The sequence below is a fragment of the Schistocerca americana genome, chromosome 4 (genome assembly GCF_021461395.2).
Source record: "Schistocerca americana isolate TAMUIC-IGC-003095 chromosome 4, iqSchAmer2.1, whole genome shotgun sequence".
Taxonomy (NCBI): domain Eukaryota; kingdom Metazoa; phylum Arthropoda; class Insecta; order Orthoptera; family Acrididae; genus Schistocerca; species Schistocerca americana.
This window is the reverse complement of record NC_060122.1, coordinates 480,923,313-480,944,029: the sequence shown is the minus strand read 5'-3', so window position 1 is coordinate 480,944,029 and position 20,717 is coordinate 480,923,313. Positions and strand designations below refer to the sequence as shown.

At 38.5% G+C, this 20,717-nt stretch overlaps 1 protein-coding gene across 2 annotated transcripts in view; it reads right to left on the bottom strand.

Moving 5' to 3' along the window:
* Positions 1–20,717, bottom strand: part of LOC124612740 (phosphatidylserine synthase 2-like) — a 218,050-nt gene that overhangs the window by 172,295 nt on the left and 25,038 nt on the right. For both annotated transcript variants that reach the window (XM_047141121.1, XM_047141122.1), the window contains exons 4-5: positions 15,781–15,912; positions 1,821–1,985 (exon numbers count right to left, since the gene is read on the bottom strand). In XM_047141121.1, coding sequence (XP_046997077.1) covers positions 1,821–1,985; positions 15,781–15,912 — 297 coding nt within the window. The remainder of the gene's footprint in view (positions 1–1,820; positions 1,986–15,780; positions 15,913–20,717) is intronic.

The following is a 20,717-nucleotide window of genomic DNA, read 5'->3' as shown; positions in this document are numbered from 1 at the left end:
AACTTACCTTTTTTACACCTCCCTCATTTTTATTTGGGTGCCACTTATAATTTTTATTTGGCTGAAATTTCATAATGTAATAATCTGTGAACAGTTTCCCACTGCTGGTAGCATCTGCTTGGAACACAAGCCTCTCCATGTTCTCCAGTCTTCCCAATATCTCCCTGCCATTACTCTGACCCAGTCTTCACCTATATTTTAAATGTTTCTTACATTTCTTCTGGCCACTTCCCATTCATTCCTTACATTCCATCCTCATCACATCTATTATCCTACAAACCGCAGAAGATGAAATGATGACAATTACCTGCTTAATGAAGAGTGAAGTCTGTTTTCTATGACCCAGTTTGAGGCTTGCTGCATTATTCTCCTGGCCACGTGTGGTACTGATGTGTTGTGAACCTTTATTAGTACACTTGTATCATGAGCAAATATGACTGTCATTATCCTCGACAAATCATTTGTGTAGCTCAAGAACAGGAAGATAAAGTACTGAACATTGTGGGATACAATTAATGTATCCCTACTCTTGAACGTTTTATTCCTGTTTTATCATTTGTTAAGGTCACCCTCTGATTTCTGTTGATAAGGTATGACTATTCATGCAAGGTGATGCATTTAACACCATTAGATTTTAATTCCCTAGGTACAATTTTATGAGCAACACAACTGGAGGCCTCGGCAAGGTCACGGAAATAAATTTTCAAATTACCGTATCATCGACATATTTGTTGTGTGTGATGTCATCTGGATGTGTAGCCCAGGGATGCAATAGTACCTACCATTCATTGAAAGATGTTAACATATTGATTGTCACATGTGTCCAAGTATTACCCTTATGAAAATGGTATGTAGAGTTCCCATAATGAATAGCAAAGGCTTAGGCTCTATGTTACCCTGGCACAGTGGTCACTATTCATATTATTCACAATTAGTAGGTGATAAAATTGCATGTTGTATACAGTGAAGTACCATCACAATTGAAATTTATCTGCTTTGCACCTCAACAATGCAACATGTGAGATTGCAGACAGCATGATAGAGTCTAAGACATATGTGGCCTGCAGTATCAGACAGTATGCAGATGAACTTGCCCAAAAACACCATATTCTGCTATTCAGCATACCAACAATGGCTACTTTCTAAAGCATTTACATTTTCTGGACAATAGTAGTCAATGCTATTGTTATGTCATGTGTTCCAATGGTCTAAGTAAAATGCATTTGATGCAAAATTGTCAATGCAGACAGGTCCACACACACCACAGTGTGTCAGTGTTGGATGGTTCCCTAGGGGATGTAAACAAGATGGTTGCGATTGCTTGTTGTCACTTTGTGGGATTCCAGTAACTACTTGACACTGATTTTAATTCACTTTTATCCAATGCCTCTACACATGCACTACTGCTGTGGCACCATTCCCTGGACAAGATGCAATGTCACAATAAGACAAATACAGCTTCTGGCAACCAATGGCCCTTTCTCATTGATATTCATTTACATACTGATATTGCAGTCTTCTATGTTCAAGAAACATGCTAGCACTTGCTTTCACACTTACACTTCCCCTTCTGGTGACTCATCAGTGACTAGGTTTGCATAACACAGACCTTTATGATGACAAATGGGAGTGCAATGCTGAGCTTGTGTATATGACATCTTTCTGAAATCTTAGTCACTTATTCGTCATATGCATCTTCTGAGTTTGGTTTCACCCATGCAGTTCTTTATGGGAGTTAATATTTTCATAAACACTTGTGTAGTCTTAGCAGATAACAACCTCTATCTTGTATGCCATGTTATCAAGATATTTCTACTTACATGATCCCACCAGCATTCACTGAAGTTTGGCAGCTGGTGTTCCAAAGTGTATTCAAGAAGCTCAAACATAACAGACAAAACGGTACATAGCCACCAATCTCTGAGAACCAATGTCTTCAGCCACCAGCCAATAAAATGAGTAGGAACAAATATATCAAGTTTTTCCTGAAAAGAATAAAAAATATTTTATCACTACTTGCACAAACTAAGAAAGAGACAAATAAAATTTTATTAATGTGTTAAAATCAGTGATAATCATGTACACTGTGCAGTAATGTTTGAAATGGTTAAATCCTGAGTTATGTTTCACCACTTGGCTAGAAATAAGAATAATTTCCACAAAGACAAGTCACCTGTGCCTTCTACACTGAAGTGCCAAAGAAACTGGTATAGGAACGCATATTCAAATACAGAGATATGTAATCAGGCAGAATACAGCACTGCGGTTGGCATGCCTATATAAGACAAGTGCCTGGCACAGTTGTTAGATCAGTTACTGCTGCTGCAATGGCAGGTTATCAAGACTTAACTGAGTTTGAACGTGGTGTTATAGTCTGCGCATGAGAGATGGGACACAGCACCTCCGAGGTAGCAATGAAGTGGGAATTTTCCGGCACGACCATTTCACAAGTGTACCATGAATACCAGGAATCCGGGAAAACATCAAATCTTCAACATCACAGTGGCCGGAAAAAGATCCTGCAAGAATGGGACCTAGGACGACTGAAGAAAATTGTTAAAGGTGACAGACGTGCAAACTCTTCTGCAAATTGCTGCGTATTTCAATCCTGGGCCATCAACAAATGTCAGTGTGCAAACCATTCAACTAAACATCATCTATATGGACTTTCGGAGCCAAAGGCCCACTCATGTACCATTGATGACTACATGATACAAAGCTTTACACCTCACCTGTACCCATCAACACCAACACTGGACTGTTGATGACTGGAAACATGTTGCCTGGTCAGATGAGTCTCATTTCGAATTGTATTGAGCAGATGAACACATACGGATATGGAGACAACCTCATGAATCAATGGACCCTGCATGTCAGCAGGGGACTGTTCATGCTGATGGAGGCTCTGTAATGGTATAGGGCATATGCAGTTGGAGTGATGTAGGACCTATGATATGCCTAGATATGACTCCGACAGGTGACACGTACGTAAGCATCCTGTCTGATCACCTGCATCCATTCACATCCATTGCGCATTTTGACCAACTTGGGCAATTCCAGCAGGACAATGTGATACTCCACACATACAGAATTGCTACAGAGTAGCTCCAGGAACACTCTTTTGAGTTTAAACACTTCCGCTGACCACCAAACTCCCCCGATATGAACATATCTGGGATGCCCTGCAACGTGCTGTTCAGAAGAGATCTCAACCCCCTCCTATTCTCATGGATTTATAGATAGCCCTGCAGGGTTCATGGTGTCAGTCCCCTCCAACACTACTTCAGACATTAGTTGAGTCCTTGCCACATCGTGTTGTGGCACATCTGCATGCTTGTGGGGGCCCTACATGATATAGCCAGGTGTAACAGTTTCTTTGGCTCTTCAGTATAGAATGATAAAGAGAGCCATAAAATTAGTTTTATCAACATTAACATTTTTGAAAACATTTTTTTTTAATTTATGTACAACCATGTTGAATGTCACCTCACATAAAAATTAAAACAATAATGGACGAACTGTGAAATTTACAGAATAATAAATAAATAAAAGTAATAATTTTTTGTTGGTTTCACTGTGGTTACTTAGTGAAGTATTATTACAAGAAGAAAACACTTTTTTGCCACTCGCTTCATTCAGCATCTCCCCATCCATACCCCTTTGCTTTGTTTTCACTAATTGTGAATAGTCGCTGTGCTGTTTCCTCAGAAGTTTCTTTACTGTGACTGGATACCACAGATTGTCCCTCCCATCATGAATTGCTCTAGAGAATCAACTATACTTTTAAACTTGAGCCACAGCTCTTCTACATGCTTCAGAAGTAGATGTTTTGAGTTATTCTACAAGGTACGTCATAATTATCTCTTCATCTAATTTCCTGAACATGTAAATATTCCTACTTGTTTCAACTGTGCTTTGTTCTTTAGTAATCATTGTTTCTACACTTGCCTCATGGGCACTGATACTGCTTCCAGCATGGACATCCCCTAAGAAGTCGTCAGGTCTACTTGTCGCTGTTAGATCCAATATACTTCCATCATGAGATGGATTCTGAACAATCTGTTCTAGGTACTTTTCAGAGGAGGCGTTTATTATTGTTTTACAGGATGTCTTGTCACACCCACCGCTTCCAAAATTTTGATTATCCCCTTTAATTGCTGGTCGAATTTTTTCGATGATGAGAGTATGACTGGGGAACATTCACACTAGCAAACTTACGATTTCTTGAAAGTTTTCAGCTATGCCTGGGGATGAAGGCTGATGGTCCATAGAAACATCCAATTACAATATTATGCCCACTGTTGCCAAAAAGCTTCAATTTTTATCTCAGTGGATTAAAGCTTCTTGTCTACTGTGCAGAGCCATGTGACATGAATTGCAGCAGTTAAGATGAACACCAACTGTTCACAGCCCAGTGGGCCAGCCCAAGTAGAGTGGGACCCGGCAATACCAGACTGGACAGAGTCTGCATGAGCTACATGAGCTAGCGAGTCTGCAACTCTAGTACAGGCTAGCAGAATGTGCTGCATGCCTCTGCTACTGCAACAAATGCATCACCTCCATTTCTGATTAGCCTAGCCTTTCAGTATATACTTAGTTTCACTCCAAAAATCTTGCTTCTCTCAGTTTCTGGTTTTAGCTTTCTGTACTTAGTATTATAAAATCTCCATGCCTTTTTACGTAGTTGTTCCCCAGAAAAGAGCCTATAGCTAAGAAATGAGTAGTATGTAACTAAAAGGCACTGGCTATTACATACCGATGACACAACTCTAAGTGCACAAAATTCTGATGAAATTCTGTTTGGAAGTATCTTTGTTTGTTCACACCACTTCAACTGAGAATCAATATTAATACCTCAACATTTTGTGTGTTATGCGGTCAACAGAGGTAACATCTATATTTAACATAACATTGTCATTTCTCTCTCTTCGAACTAAAATTCACAGCATTTGTTTTATTTACATTTAACATAACTTTACTGCACATCGATCTATTGTCAACTTCCTTGAGGATTTCATTTGCTTCCTCTGAATGGAGTTCTCTTGTTTTTGATTCAGTGAGTGCAATGTTGCTGTCATCAGCATACAGATTTTTTTCCAATGACTAAAACTAAGAGGTAAATCACTGATGTTTATCAGGAACAGTATTGGTCCTAATATGCTACCACAAGGAATTCAAATATTAATTTGTTTAGGTTTGGATAAGAGTATCACTACACATTTGGACTGCACTGCAGTTTGTGTCATCTATACTGTTTGTAGTCTGTGCAAGTGCTACTCAGTTTCATCTGATATTTGTGTTCATGTAAATTTTTGTTGTTCAGACTATTTATAACTTCTGCCATTTTACTAAAAAGGTAGCCATACTACCACTAAGTGATAAAAAAACACACACACACACACAGGGAGAGGGAGAAGGGGGGGAGGGAGGGAGAGCTAATTTCTTGTCAATATCCGAACCTATTCAGTGAGATTAAACATCATTACTTCAATGCTAATGTATCTTATCACCACTAATGTATCTCAACACAGGCCAGCAGTTCCTGTTGTCAACCACCACAGTAGAATGCAATGTGCTACCAATACCAATTCAACATATGTGTGGGAAGAGGAAGCACAATAAGTTGATAAATGAGACACACAGAGGCACCAAATCTTATTTCAATTATGTAATAAACACAGGAAACAGGGAGATGGAATTAGAATTGATTATATAAGCAAATAAGAAGATGCAGCAGCATTGGTGTTCACAGGCTATGCTGAAGGCATCCATGAAGCCACAGTCAACATCTCACAGGTCCCTTTTGTTCCTGCTACCCTCGACTGCAGCCTCAAGCTTTTCGACAGTGGCGAACACAGCTTCTACCAATTTGCGGAATGTGGCTAATTGTCTCTCCATTCATACACAACAAGCTGTAAAGTAAAGGAACAGACTAACTTTTAATGAAAGCTACGATTCCTAGCCAACTGAATCATTCGATACCACTTCAAAATTTACATGCGATGTAACCAATCTTAATGAGCACAAGCTGTAATGTTATTAATTGGTTAAACTGAGGAAATTATGGTGCTTTGAACACAGTTATAATGAACTATAATGAAACTGTTATGAAATATAGTTCTTATTCAAACAAGTACTCAATGAGTGTAAACACACAGTAAAACTCACACTTATAAAACTGTTATAGAAAAACATATCTGTTATTATTTGACACGTGTATTGATTCTTCTCCACAACTGCAAATCTGGCACAGAGATATTAATTGCAGTCCTGGTCTAGGGGATGGGCAGTGTGGGGAGAAATGGTTGTTAAAGTGATGACTTCAGTTTTGTGTCCACCTGCCGTGAGGTCAGAGAGATGGTGTTGTAGTGCAGAAGTGAGAGGCCATTTTCTGCTGTGACTGGACTGACTGACTGGACTGTATATTGGGGAGCAGGAGAGCGATAGTGTGTATCACTGCTTTGGTCTACTACATGTGGCATGGGATGTGCATGCTATTTTAACACCGAGACTTTCCTCTGACCTTGTGTGACTGCAGTGGAATGAACAGTGAGCAGCACTTGTGCATTGTCTAGCAGTCCTGTTTTCTGCAAAGGTATGAATTGTGTTCTATGGTGTCAGTGACATTCACCTTATACTCTCCAGGTTGTAATTCCAATGGGTAGAATAAAGTCTGTTTTGGCCTCACTTGTGCACTGCTTAGCATTGACCTGTAAGCTCAGCTCCTAGTGTAACAATGTGTTGAAGCAAGATGTTTTTCTAGTAGCCCTAGTCAGTCTATGGTAGTTGCTATTTGTGTAAGTATAAGGTTCAGAGATTATATAAGCTGGATGTGCCTGCCATAAGTGTAAACTAATCTGGCGCTCTGTCTGTTTTAGGCTCCAATTTATTACTTTGTTCTCTAGCATTACTAGTGCAGAGTGTAAAGGGGCTGGTGTGTGGCACCAACGACAACCAAAAATAAAAATATCAACAATAAGCCAGTGCGACTGAGCCAATGTTGGGCCACGGAATAGTGTCATGCTCACTCAATCTGTACTTCTGATATTAAATTTTATGCAGCTGTTTTATTGATGCTGTGATTTTTTCACAAGTTCTGTTTTTTTTTTTTTTACATGAGATTTTCATAAGCTACTCTGATTATAGTTATTTTCTATGAGTTTCTGCCTTGAAGTACTTAAAGAACAGATGCAATTTGGCTGTTGGCCCTCATAGACAAGCTCTGTGTATAAATTTCACTGCCTGCTACTATAATCTGGACAAAGAAATTTAGTATTTCAATTCCTTTAACCTATAACCCTTGTTTATGTTAACTGCTTCAGTGAGCAGAAGACCTTACATGTGTAATGGTTTGGGCAGTTGCCCATTAAAATTTTGAGAATTCCTTTCAACTGTAAGATTATCTTTCACTGATTTCCGAACAGTTCTCTATGAAGGGTTCTTAATGTCTGCTAACTTAAATGTTGCTTGCTGCTATCAAGTTTTGGTGATCTTTCTCAGAATACTAATTGACTGATCTTACAGGGCTGTAACAGTGTTAATTGTTCATGTGGGCAGAAGCACAATGGGTGTGTCCAACTGTTTGGCACAGGTGCCAAGTGAAAGTCTTTTAATTTTAATTGTTGTTAAGGTATTAGATGAACTTTATAATTACTGAAAGGACAAGCCCCATCAAAGCTTTCCAATTGCTAACCCAAATGTTTGGAGGCAGAAGCCCAATAACTTCTTGGAGAAAAAAAAATCTTTCACGTTCATCAAATTCTAAATGGGTAGATAGAGCCCTTTGAGATTTTAAAATTTACATTAGAAAAAGGGGGGGGGGGGGGGGGGGAGGGGGGAGAATGATTTTTTCTTTTAACTTTATTGACTAAACATATTGCAAACAAAGTGTGTGTCTAAATGCCAATTAATAAGAAATTTTTCCTGTAATAACGGTTGTTAATAAAAGTGAAAAGTTGTTTTTTTAATAAAAATTCTGTGGCTTTCCATTTAGTGATCTTTGTATCCAAGTAAACCGACTCTATGGTTAATTTTCTATAGTCAGTTTCATTACCAATCAGATTAATGAAAAGACAGGAAACATGCTAGTAACAAAACCAATTCTGTAATTAAAGAGTTATTTAATTTTGTAAATTACGTAATATTGTAAAATTACATTTTCTGGTGTTTTGGCAACTTTAATGATATTCTTTCGATCTGTTTGTTATTCCGGAGTGTTTGCAACCATTTATTAATCTAAATTCTGTCACTTATCCTCTAACAGTGCACAACTTTTAATTGAAATCATCAACATTACAACATTAAACAACGTAATCAGCTATTTTCTGATTGTTTGGATATATATAAACCTTGGTGCCAACAGCCTGACTCAGTAAGTTCTGTAACATGTTTCAAGTCAGTTTTTTTAGAGTTCAGTTGTGTGTGACATAATCTTGTGATGCAATAAAAGTGTTATAGAACAGGTCTGTGTATTGTGGCTACACCATTGTATAGAAGAAGATTAATCATGACATAAACTGCCTGATTATATGGGAAAACCAGAATCTATTTTTGAAGTGCAGCAAACTGAAGCGAAGAGATACTACTCATCGACAATAAAAGCTGAGTTGGGTTCCCTAAAAATTAAAGTTATGTTACAAAGCACAGTCCCACTACTAAACTAAGCAATCTATTTAACCTAGAGTACAGAAGCAAACTTTTCACTGCCAGAAAGGGTGAACGTGAAAGCTGCCACAGAATAATCAGGAATGGGAATCAGTGCAAGGAATGTTAGTATTGTTTTGAAGCAGGGTTATGTCCTGCAATGCACAAGAGGAGTGATGCCAGTCATTTGAAGTGTTTATTGCAAAAAATACTAAAAAAGGAGCCACTAATATTAATTTGGCAGTAACACAGAAAAGATTAAAAGAATTGTGAACTGCAGTTAGCAGTAGTAATGTTAGTTTCAGATCAAAAAGCCGGAATGTAGTAGGGGAGTTCGCCAAAACAGTAAAAAGGCACAGGAGATGCAGCACTAGCTCATTGCTAGACATCTCCAACAACTTCAGTGCTTTGGAGACTGTGGATAAAAGCATTTACACAACATAACATATTCACAAATAGTGTTACCATATAAGAAGCAACATGTAGGTTATTTCTAGGAAGAAGAGGGTTAAGAACACCAAATAGGTCTCACTGCCAGGTGGTAGTCACGGGAGAGACATGTCAAAATGGTAAAAATCTCTGTATGATGATTAACAGTTAATTAGTATTATTAAACCAAGTGCAGGACTCCATGATGTCACCTGTAATTTTGCCTCTTTGGTGAAATATCTTAGAAAAGGCAAGTACTGTATTTGCCAGGCTGTAAGACTACCCTAAACATTAAATGACCCCTGCCGTCTTTTTACCTGTAATGCCTTGAGAAATTTTTATTTTTAAAATATTTTGACTATACAAAATTATAAGCTGTTTTATTGATAAAACTTCTCTGCTTGAAAAGTTAATATTACACCCATTCTAAAGTTTACCACTTACTGATTGCCTACATTTTGATAACACAAAGGAAAATAAAATAAACAAAAAGAAATGGTTTACATCAATTTTTTATTTTCACTTTCTTTTTTTACTTTCTGTCTAAGTCAGACATGTGTGGTATCACTATTTTTGATGATGATAATGTTGTTAATAATAATAATAATAATAATAATAATAATAATAACAACAACCACCATCACTGGTATCACTGTCTTTGGTTTTAAGCCTACTGCCATTTCTTGCTTCTTGACACTCTTCTCACTGTACATCATTCTTAGAGTTACCTACAGTATTGGGTATGTAAGCATTTTTTCAATCCTTTCACAATAGATTCACTTGAAATTCTGCTCCAGACTGAACGTATCCTCTGGCCCAGCAGGGATATTGAGTGTTTCTCTAACTCCCCAAACCCTGGAATGAGGGCATTGTATACTTCAGAGCTTCAAAGCAAACATGCTCTGTGAGCAGTGAGCACAGGCCTATAAACAGCAAACCTTCCACTGTCAATGGAATAGGGTGGGGAGCCATGTGGAGACTGATGTGAATGAGGAAATCGATCCTGAGGGAAATGTCTGGAGTATTCTGGACTATCTTTGTATTCACTGTCATATTACAGACCAATTACTTTTAAGCTGCTGATCAGCATGGATTGGGTACTGGAAGCATTTTATTATTCCCATTCAGATGGACTATGAATCAAGATTTTTTTGCCACAGAACATAAACTAACAAATTCCATAACAAACCCATATTTTCTACACTTTCTTCCAAGCTGCAAAGAGTGCTCGACTGGAAGTGAACATAAATGTTCAGCTGCAACTACCAGGTATTCTTTTATTAAATCATCATTCTTGAATGTGGGCAAAGACTGTGCAATTTTGTAGCTCATCCAATCAGCATGCTCACTCATTTTTCCTCCTCCTTTCTTTGTCTTCAGGATTGTCACACTTTCCATTTAAGTAGTCTTTGGCTTGGTAAGACACGCAGTGCCTTGACTTCCTGAAATTTTTCTTTTGTTAAGCAAAGAGTCTGATATTCTGTTCCAAACAACCTTAAACCAATCCAGTATTAGATCATTTGTCATCCAACCCTTTTCTTGGCATTTAAATTAAGCCCTGCAAGCAGTTTTTCTCTTGATCTGGTTTTCCTGAGATGAATCCTGTGTGGGAGGAGCCACCTTCCATCTGACAGCACCTCTAACATTACTGTTATTCTAGCCATTTCATTGCCAGAACTTCGTATAGAACACTTTTAACTCCCTTTGCACTGACAGTACCTTTTGTCAGCATATCAAAATAAACAGGCATCTTATTGGCATTGCCCATATTGCCTGCCCAATAATCATGCAGTTTCCTAAGATTGATTACATGATGCTGATACACTAGCCTCAAGATCGTATTGGCATGCATTATCAAATGCTAGAACTTACATCTCTTATGGCACCAACAACGTAAGCAAGCTAAATGACAACAATATATTGCCCTCTTGGCTCCCTAGAGCTGAACTGACAGAACTCTTACCATTTCCTATTAACATTGTAGCCAACCTTGGAAATCAACAGTGTTGTAAAACAGTAGCAGCTTTAGTGGCATTTGATGTGGAGAGTCAAGTGTTCTGAGGGAATATATTTTTGTTGGCATTAATTTAGCTCCTGTAGAAATGTATACTGTTGTTGAGTATTTGTCCAAGTTCAAAGGCAATTCAAGTCTGACTACAAATGGATTCAAGCAAACTGCAGCTTAAACATGGTAGACATTCATAAAAAGCCAAGGTACTTGGTATAGATTCTCATGGTTGGTAGCACAATGAAATTTGTTGCTTGCTCTCCATTCCCCTTCCCAAGTTCGTCCTAGTGCTCAGCCGAGCTGGTGTTACACACTGTAACGGAACGTAATGCAACAAAAGTGACAAATCTAAAGGTAATTTCTGTTTGCTTCTTGAGTACTCTTCATCAATCTGAGATTCTTACTGGTAGGAGTGATAGAAGAGAGAGAGAGAGAGAGAGAGAGAGAGAGAGAGAGAGAGAGAGAGAGAGAGGGGGGGGGGGGGGGGGGGGGGAAGAAAAAAAAACACACACACACAATGAAGAGGAACACATTTTGTCAGGGATTATTTAGTCAGCATGCGAGTGTTACAGAGGTGCTCAATGAACTCCAGTTGCAGACATTACAAGAGAGGCATTGTGCATCATGGACAGATTTACTACTGAAATTTCAAGAGAACACTTTCTGGGAAGAGTCAGAGAACATATTACTTGCTTCCAAATACATCTCAAAATGACCACAAGGAAATTCAAGAAATTAGAGCTATTATAAAGGCTTACTGACAATCTTCCCATGCACCATTCGCAAGTGAAACAGGGAAGGGGGAGTCAGTGAGTTGATGGTACTGAAAATACCCTCCGCCATACAATGTTAGGTGGCTTGTGGGTATGATGGAGATGGAGATGTTAACCTCAGCAGCACCAGTTCAATGTGTTAATGTAACATGGCCCTGTATTGTTCAAGTGACAAATTTGGTAAAAAAATCTCATCTTGTACTCGGGTAAATGTGGCATATTATAGTTGGGATGTAAGCAGTAGTTTGGACTGCAACCACAATAATACAACTTATGACGAGAACAGGCACACCAATAAGAAAAGACCTCACAGAAGCAAGAAGTCAGTTGGGATAAATTGTTATATGGAAGACGTTAATGCCAAATCTGGAATGTCACTCACAGGAGAAGAGCATTTATACACTGATGAGACTGATTTCTTGGCCCTTAAACGGTTGCATCATATGTGTCATGGTCTACATCCGAATACTGCAGGTCAACAGCTACTTGCACATTTAACTGCCGGCAAATTCCAGTGTGACCAAAACAGTAGACTAATTCAATGTTTCAAATCTGTTCACTAGGTTGTTTCTAGAATATTCGTCTTGAAAATATTGAGCCGTAGAGTAAATGTAATTACAGTCGAAACAAAACAGCGAGGTAAAGATAAACTGAGTTCCCAAATTATAGCTACAGGGGAAATGTTGACACACTGAAGTCACTGGGCAATTTCAATGACAACCGTATGTACTAAAACCTAAGCCGCACTTGAATCTAAGCAGCACCTGAAAAATGAGACTCGAAATCAAAGAAAAAAAAATTTCCTGAATCTAAGCCGCTCCTGAAATTTGAGACTCGAAATTCAAGGTCAGAGAAAAGTTTTAGACCGCCCTCCAAATTGAAACAAAGTTGGTCCATTGTAACGTGAAACACAATTGAGGTCGAATGGATGAAGATACAGCTACAGTTGTTTGGTTCGAGTCGTAAGCTTGACAGTTAAGCTTTAGCAAGTAGCCATTGCTGTGTCAGGTGCTCCGTCTGTATTTATATGGGTACCCTTCCTTTTTCGCGTGCTTTGTCTGGTTTCAATCAATTGTTAATTTTGCTTTGATCTGATACGTGCTGTTCTCTTTGTTATAGGGGTTTACGTCATTCTAAGCTGAAAATGCATTATTGTATTGCGTCATGCATTGTTTGTCGCATTCTGATAATGAGTGTTCACGACCTGTCGCCGCTCACGGCATGGCTTGCTTTTGTGCACGCTACCGCAGCTTACAATTAAAAAAAAGAGGAATTGTCTCATAAGCGAAACAATGGCAAGAGACTGCTGCTTTCTTTGATAATGATCAACAAGAACCAAATAATAGACTGTGTATGATAGAAGATGTTCTGAACAAGAGTTTAGCGAAAATTTTTCTCCGTTTGAAAATCTTTGCAGATGCCTCTTTAGTACATTACATTCTGCACAGAAATTAGAGTCATCTTATACTTAAAAATCTAGTCAGTTGCCGTGCTTCATTTCTGACTGCATCACTATTCAGCATAAGAATAATACGAATACAAACATGACATGATATGTATATTCTTCCGCGTTTGCTGTTGTCTCACTCTAGTTTCGTAGTTTATTGGACAGACAGGATTTAAATGAGATAGCAGCAAACACAATAGAATACATGGCATAATGTTTACATTCTTCTACCTTTTCTTTTAACTTATTTACTGACACAGAGGTTTTGGTGCCAGTATTTATCTTTGTGCTGGCAAAGCATACCTGTGTTGCGCTACATGTATTTGATGGCAGAAGTTAGTTGTGGTGACACCTACCAACATTTTTCAGAACTTCCGCTTACTTTGCACTCGATTCTAAGCCGCAGGCGGTTTTTTGGATTACAAAAACCAGAAAAAAAGAGCAGCTTAGATTCGAGTAAATACGCTACTTCCTCACACTATTTCTTAGTAACTAACCAAATACAAGTGCGTTAAATTTAATTCAGCACACAGTTTCCAGAACCAATAACTCAAGACTATAAACGGAACCCCTAAGGGAGTAACAGAAATAATTGTGTCTGTAACAAGGAATAATTCTTTTGGTTACAAAAATGTTACTAAGAAAGTAATAAACTCTGGTGGAAGGTTGATAGCACCTCCATGGGGTCAACCAAGCAATCCGTCAATGATTGAAGGCACATTTCCTGGTAAAATGAAATATGTATTGATGATGTCCATGTATAAAAATGGAAATAAATACCTCCTCTAATTACAGACAAATTCACTCCTTCAAGTCTTTTCAAAATTGTTTGGCTAAGTGGATAACAACATTTCCACAACATAACTTGCTAACTGCTTCTGTTTGGATCTTGTCAAAGATTCTTCACAGAAAATGTCATATACGACCTCACAAATGAAGTCCTGGAAGAGCTAAACTAGAATAACTACCCTGTTGTCATCTTCTGTGACTTTGTTACCTAGAAGACAAATAGCAATGTTCATTACAAACTGATGTCTGCTACTATGGCACACATACAACTATTGTTTCATGATATACAACCAGTCATGTAGACATTAAGCTACAGAAAGGCAATAAACCGCAGTTATTTAATATAACTGAGAAAATAGTGGGATATTTTTCCAAACCAGTGGCATTCTTGTTAATTTTAACATGTTAACATTAGTTTCAGCAAAAACAAATACAAATCAGTGCCCCTGAAATTGAAAGTCTGGCTTCACATTACAATTTTTATTTTTGTAAAATAAGTAAATGAACTGCCTACAGTAACAAATTGTGAATTTTTTTTAACATATGATGCATTTTGATCAGATGTTTGATTAGTCTACACCATGTTTTCAATTTAGGTTACTACCGGTTCTGTTAAGAGTACACAGATATATTACAAGGTGGCACACTGTGACTACAATTTTTACAAAACTAAGACAAAATCCAAAAATTACTTACTGTTTCGAGGTGTAGTCACATAGTTTTTAAGCACAGTGTGAGCAGACATATTTACATACATATACAAAAGTTTTTCATCTCACAACACTTTTGTAAACAAAATTGAAACAAGTCCAAGAATATCCAAATGTATATTTATACACACATGCAAAACAAGTATTTGTGCAGATATCAGATTCGATCTTACGTTATGAAATAGCTGCAGCTATTAAATACTTGTTCCTTTAGGAAAAAATAAGCTTTAAAATGTGGTGAAATACTGTGGTTATTAAACTCTGTTCATTTCAGATGTTTACATAATTTTTTTTTGTGTAACAGGACTTATAATTTTTATAGCAAATAGAGTTCTACCATTATTTTCTGTGTGGAAGAAACTTAGGCTGTCATGGATGTCACTTAGTCTGTGTCAATTAAGACACTCAAGGTTAGCTACTGAGGATTTATGGAAGTGGAACCAGTAAGTCATTTTTTGGTTTTGTCTCAGTGTTATAAAAATTGTTTTCATAATCTGTCACCTTGTAATATAGCTACATACTCTCAACAGCATCACTAGTAACCTAAATTCAAAAAATTATGTAGACTGATCAAGCAACTGACGATGAGCCCCCCTGGGCTCAAACTGCATTGTGGGCTGAAATAAAAATCATGATTTGTGACTGAGGGCGCTTTGTTTTCTTATTTCATAAAAGTAACACAGTTACAGAAACAACACAGAGCAAAGGATAAAACTAAGACATATTTGATTGATGATGATCATACACAAATATGCTAGTCTCATCTATAACAAGAATCATTGGCAGATTCTAAATCAATATGACAATGGAAAAAGACTGAATGAAAAATAATAAGTACTTTCAATTTTATTTCAAGTACATCCACAAAATTAAGATTTCCACAACAGATTTTAATCTGAGAAATCTTGAAATTTGCAAGAAAACCACTTTTGCTTACCTCATAGCAAAAGAAATCATGATTTGAGCTAATGAATAACTTACCCAGACATTGTGGAATGGATCTGATGCCTCTGTGTCATATATGCGACAATTTCCACCATAACTTTTTTCTTCCAGTGGTTTCCCAAGAGAAGAATCAATATGGCTCAGGAGACTAATTGCATCTTTCTTGGTCTACAAATAAAAAATTAACTGCACAAAGAACCTCTTACAATTTATTTTTATATAAGAGATACAGTAATCATTCACTTAAAGAATATTTTCAAGGATTGGTTTTTGCCTGTAACAAACAAGTACCACTTGTTTATTGTCCATATGGACCATTTAAATCAAATGCTTTCTAGTCATCATACTGCATTGGGCAGGTATTTGGTGCTATTACTCTCAAATAAACTGAGGAAGGTAGTGTAGAGGAGGAAGGAGAGGAATAGTGTGTGGTATGGGTGAAAGGAGAGCAGCATATTGCAGGGTAGTGAAATGAGGGGAATAGATTGCTATATGGCAAAAGGAGATGAGGAAATTATAGAATGGAGATGCGATGGGATGAAAAAAGAGAGAGAGAGAGAGAGAGAGAGAGGGAGGGAGGGAGAGTGAAAGGGGAGGGGGAGAGGGGGGAAGAGGGGGGAAAGAGGGGGGAGAGAGGGGGAAAGAGGGGGGGAAGAGGGGGGAAAGAGGGGGGAGAGAGGGGGAAAGAGGGGGGAGAGTGGGGGGAAGAGTGGGGCGAAGAGTGGGGTGAGAGTGGAGGGGAGAGTGGGGGAGGCAGGGGGAGAGTGGGGGAGGCAGGGGGAGAGTGGGGGAGGCAGGGGGAGAGTGGGGGAGGCAGGGGGAGAGTGGGGAGAGATGGGGAGGGGGAGAGGGGGGAGATGGGGAGGGGGAGAGGGGGGAGATGGGGAGAGATGGGGAGGGGGAGAGGGGGGAGATGGGGAGGGGGAGAGGGGGGAGATGGGGAGAGATGGGGAGAGATGGGGAGGGAGGGGGAGGGGGAGGGGGAGAGAGGGGGAGGGAGGGGAAGGAGGGGAGAGGGAAAGGAGGGAGGGAGGGGGAGGGAAGGAGGGGGAGGGAAGGAGGGAGGGAGGGGGAGGGTGGGTGGGAAGGAGGGGGAGGGAAGGGGGAGGGAAGGGGGAGGGAGGGAGGATGGGAGGGAGAGAATGTGCACACGTTTACATTTGCAGGGATGGGGGGCTTTCTGATAACTGATAAATGTGCGAGATGTTATTTGTAGCATTCATAAACATCAAAAAGTCCTGCAGGTTGCCAGGGTTATCTATACTATTAGCTTCTTGCCATTTACATCTGTATCACCCACAGCTCTTCTTGAATATTTTAAAGGGAACGTGAACATGAATTAACAAATAGGTAGCTGGAAGGAAAAAGATTGACAGGTAACAGTGAAACATAAAGGAAAAGTACAAAGACATAGAAGTTGCTTGTCAAATTTGTACATCTCAGCAATATCACTTCAACAGTCAACCACTGTCTTAAATATAAAACACTGAAGATTTGTCTCAAAGTAGTTGCTTGCTTGCAGTCAACAACACCAACTGAGAGCTACCTATAAATTATGGTTCACAGATACCCCACAGAGACTGCAACCCAACTGTACCCTGCTCTTTTGGAGATAATGGGAAGATTACATTGATCCACACAGTATGCAGCCATACACACATAATCAATTCAGCCTTTAGGAGCCTTTCATCAGCCTTTCATCTATAACAGTACTAATATCCCCACTCCCAATCCCTGCCCATCTCTCAGTGTCACAGGGCACAAAGTAGGTGACCACACAGGGGTGAAAGCTATACGGGCAAAGAAGCAACAAGCCACATAGTTCCATTCCAGACCACTAGAGGCGCTAGGGGTCAAAAGAAGCTGGAATTGACCAATGAGAACTGTCTAAACTCCAATGGTGGTTGTTTTGAAATATTCTATCATCTTGCTCTGCACTGAGGTCTGTGGTCCTCGGTTACAGTCGTCTTTGTATTTGTTTCATATTTACATACTACTCATCTTCATTATATACAGATTTTTTACTTTAAATTGATAAAGCTCACCGTGGAATTGAAGAAATTTCCTGCTGAAAAAGTCCACATTTAATTGTAAGGTAAGACATTTAATTTTTCATTAAATAATCTCGTAGTTTATAAATGAAATGTATTCTCTTCTATCGTGAATTAAGCAGTGTGGTTTCCGTTTGTTTATTTAAATAACTTTGAAATGTCTGTAGTAGTTTTATTTAATGAAGACGTTCATGATTTTACAGAATATTCGTCACAACAGATTGACGTTGAAATACTCCTGCAAGTTCCCCGGCTGTTCATCTGGCTATTACGAGTGTTCAACGGAGAACATTTGCAACAAGCATTTCTACAGGTTTCCAAAACAACCTCAAAAGTAGCTTCTAAAGTGGAAGAGTGTTTTTAAACTGTCACCAGATGTGAACTGTGCTTCTTCTTTTGTTTGTTAAGATCATTTTTTCGAACAAGATTTTACGAATAAAAGTAGGCATAGGCTAAACAGGGGTGTGTTTCCAAATCATGTGACAGGTGTTCCTTGTGAAATTGCCAAAATCGGTAGTGAATCAGGTGACACTGTTGATAATAGTGAATTGGGCCTACCAAGCACTAGTGGTGCTGGCAACTGTTCATTTTACAGCTGCTAATACCAGAAGTGAAACTGGTGTTAATGAACTACAAAGCCTTAGTTGTGCTGTGGCAAGCAGTTCTCATGTAGGTGTTTGTACCAGAAGTGGATCAGGTGAAACTGGTGTTAATAGTGAATTAAGACTTACCAAGCACTAGAGGTACCATGGAAAATCTTTATTACACAGGTGCCAATACCAGAGGTGAAACTGGTGTTAGAGAATTACCTAGCACTAGTTGTGCTGAGCAGAGTAATTCATTGAATGATGCACCTCTTAAATTTTTTATCTCCCCTCAAAATGAATCTGCAGATAGTGAGTACACATTCTTATCTGAAACATTTTGTAATGAAGAAAGTGTGGTTTTAGGTACAGGGGTTTCAAAAGCAGACTTAACTCCAACAAAATTAAAAATGTATAAGATTCATAGGAATACTCTAACAAGGCTATCAAAACTGAAAGCAAAGCTACATCATGAAAAATCATAACTGAAAGCACTTAAAGATTTCTATGACAGCAATACTTTCTTTGTCATAGAATCTAATTTAAACTCTGTTGCCAAAGATTTCATAAACAGCCAATTACGAAATGCTCATCGATCAGCAAATGCAAGGCAATGGACACCCGAGGACAAAGTATTTGCTTTATACTTATACAAACGAAGTCCTCGCCTATACAAATATTTGTCAGTTAATTTTTATCTTTCTTCTGTGAGGTATCTAAAATGTCTGTTGTCTTCTATACCTTTTGAACCAGGATTGAATACTTCGGTCATGAATGTAAAGAAAGCAGAAGTTGAAGTAATGAACAACAGTGACAAATATTGTGCTTTGTTGTTTGATGAAATGTCTTTAGAAAGAGGGTTGTATTATAATACAAGCAAACAAGAAATTTCAGGGTTTCAAGATTTAGGGCATTTAGGGAGGTCAGGTGTTCATGCAAATCCTGCATTAGTTTTCATGGTTAGAGGCATACATAAAAGCTGGAAGCAGGTTGTTGCTTATTATTTCACTCACAACTCAGTTTCAAGTATCACTTTAAAAAGTCTTATTACCTATGCCATAAGGCAATTGCAAGAAATAGGGCTAAAGGTAGTTTGTGACCAGGGTGCAACCAACCAGAGAGCACTGAAGGAACTCTGCTGTGAGAAATCTACTGAGTCCAATCCATTTCATTTTGTAGTCACAGGTGAACCTATTGAAGTCATTTATGATGTCCCACATCTATTAAAAAATACTAGAAATGCTCTGCTAGGAAATAAAATACAGTTTGGGTTTAAAAAAGAGGCCAGTTTTGAATATATTCACAGGACTTTTCTTCTGGATCAGCAGAGGACGTTTAAGACATTGCCAAAACTACATAGGAATCATTTTGAATTAAAGGATTCTTTTACTAAAATGAAAGTCAAGGTAGCTGCAGCCCAGCTTAGTCATACAGTTGCTGCAGTTATTGAAACTTATGTGGCATTTAATATCTTACCTACTGAGGCAATATACACTGCAGAATTTGTTGAAAAGATGGATTGTTTATTTGATTAACTGAACAGATCCTATTGTTATCCACAAGATGGCAAGTCTTATAAGTGTGCCCTCTCTGCAGAGTCCCCACATATTGAAATGTGGTACAGTCTGTTAAAGGAAATGGAAAATTGGAAAGTGTTGGAGCTAGGCACAGGGGGAGATCAAACAAATATGTTCAGTTTCATAAGTGGGTGGCAAACTACAATAAGATCACTGATGTTCATTTGGAACAGATTTTTAAAAAAATGGCTTTAATTTTTTAAGCATGAGGGCTTTCAATCAAGACCCAGTGGAGAATGTATTTTGTTGTGTGAGGCAGCATGGTGTTGCAAACACCAACCCAACTTGCTTTCAGTTCAAAGCAGCATTGAAAACAGTTATAGTCAATAACATGTCCTTACCTACAAAGTCACTAGGTAATTGTGAGGATGATAGATGCAAGCCATTAAGCAATTTAAGGCAATTTTTGGGAGCTAGTGATGACAACTTTCTTGACTCCACAACAGACCATTCCATTACAGATCAAAGTGCTTTATATTGTGCCCTTGCTGATAATGAAGCTGCTGCTGGTAGTGGTGGGGCTGATGAAAGAAATGACAGACAAGCACTAGCGTATGTAGCTGGTTACATTCTACGAAAGATGGGTGTAACACCTGAAACCAACTGTAGTGACTGTAAAACAACTCCGTTCTCACCAACACCCACGGAGCATCATTTATTTACAAGTTTCAAAGAATATGATGCTTTAAACCCAAAATTATTGTATGCTAGTGACAGCTTAATGTCCTTTGTAGCAAATGTTCATAGTCAGTTGTATGCAT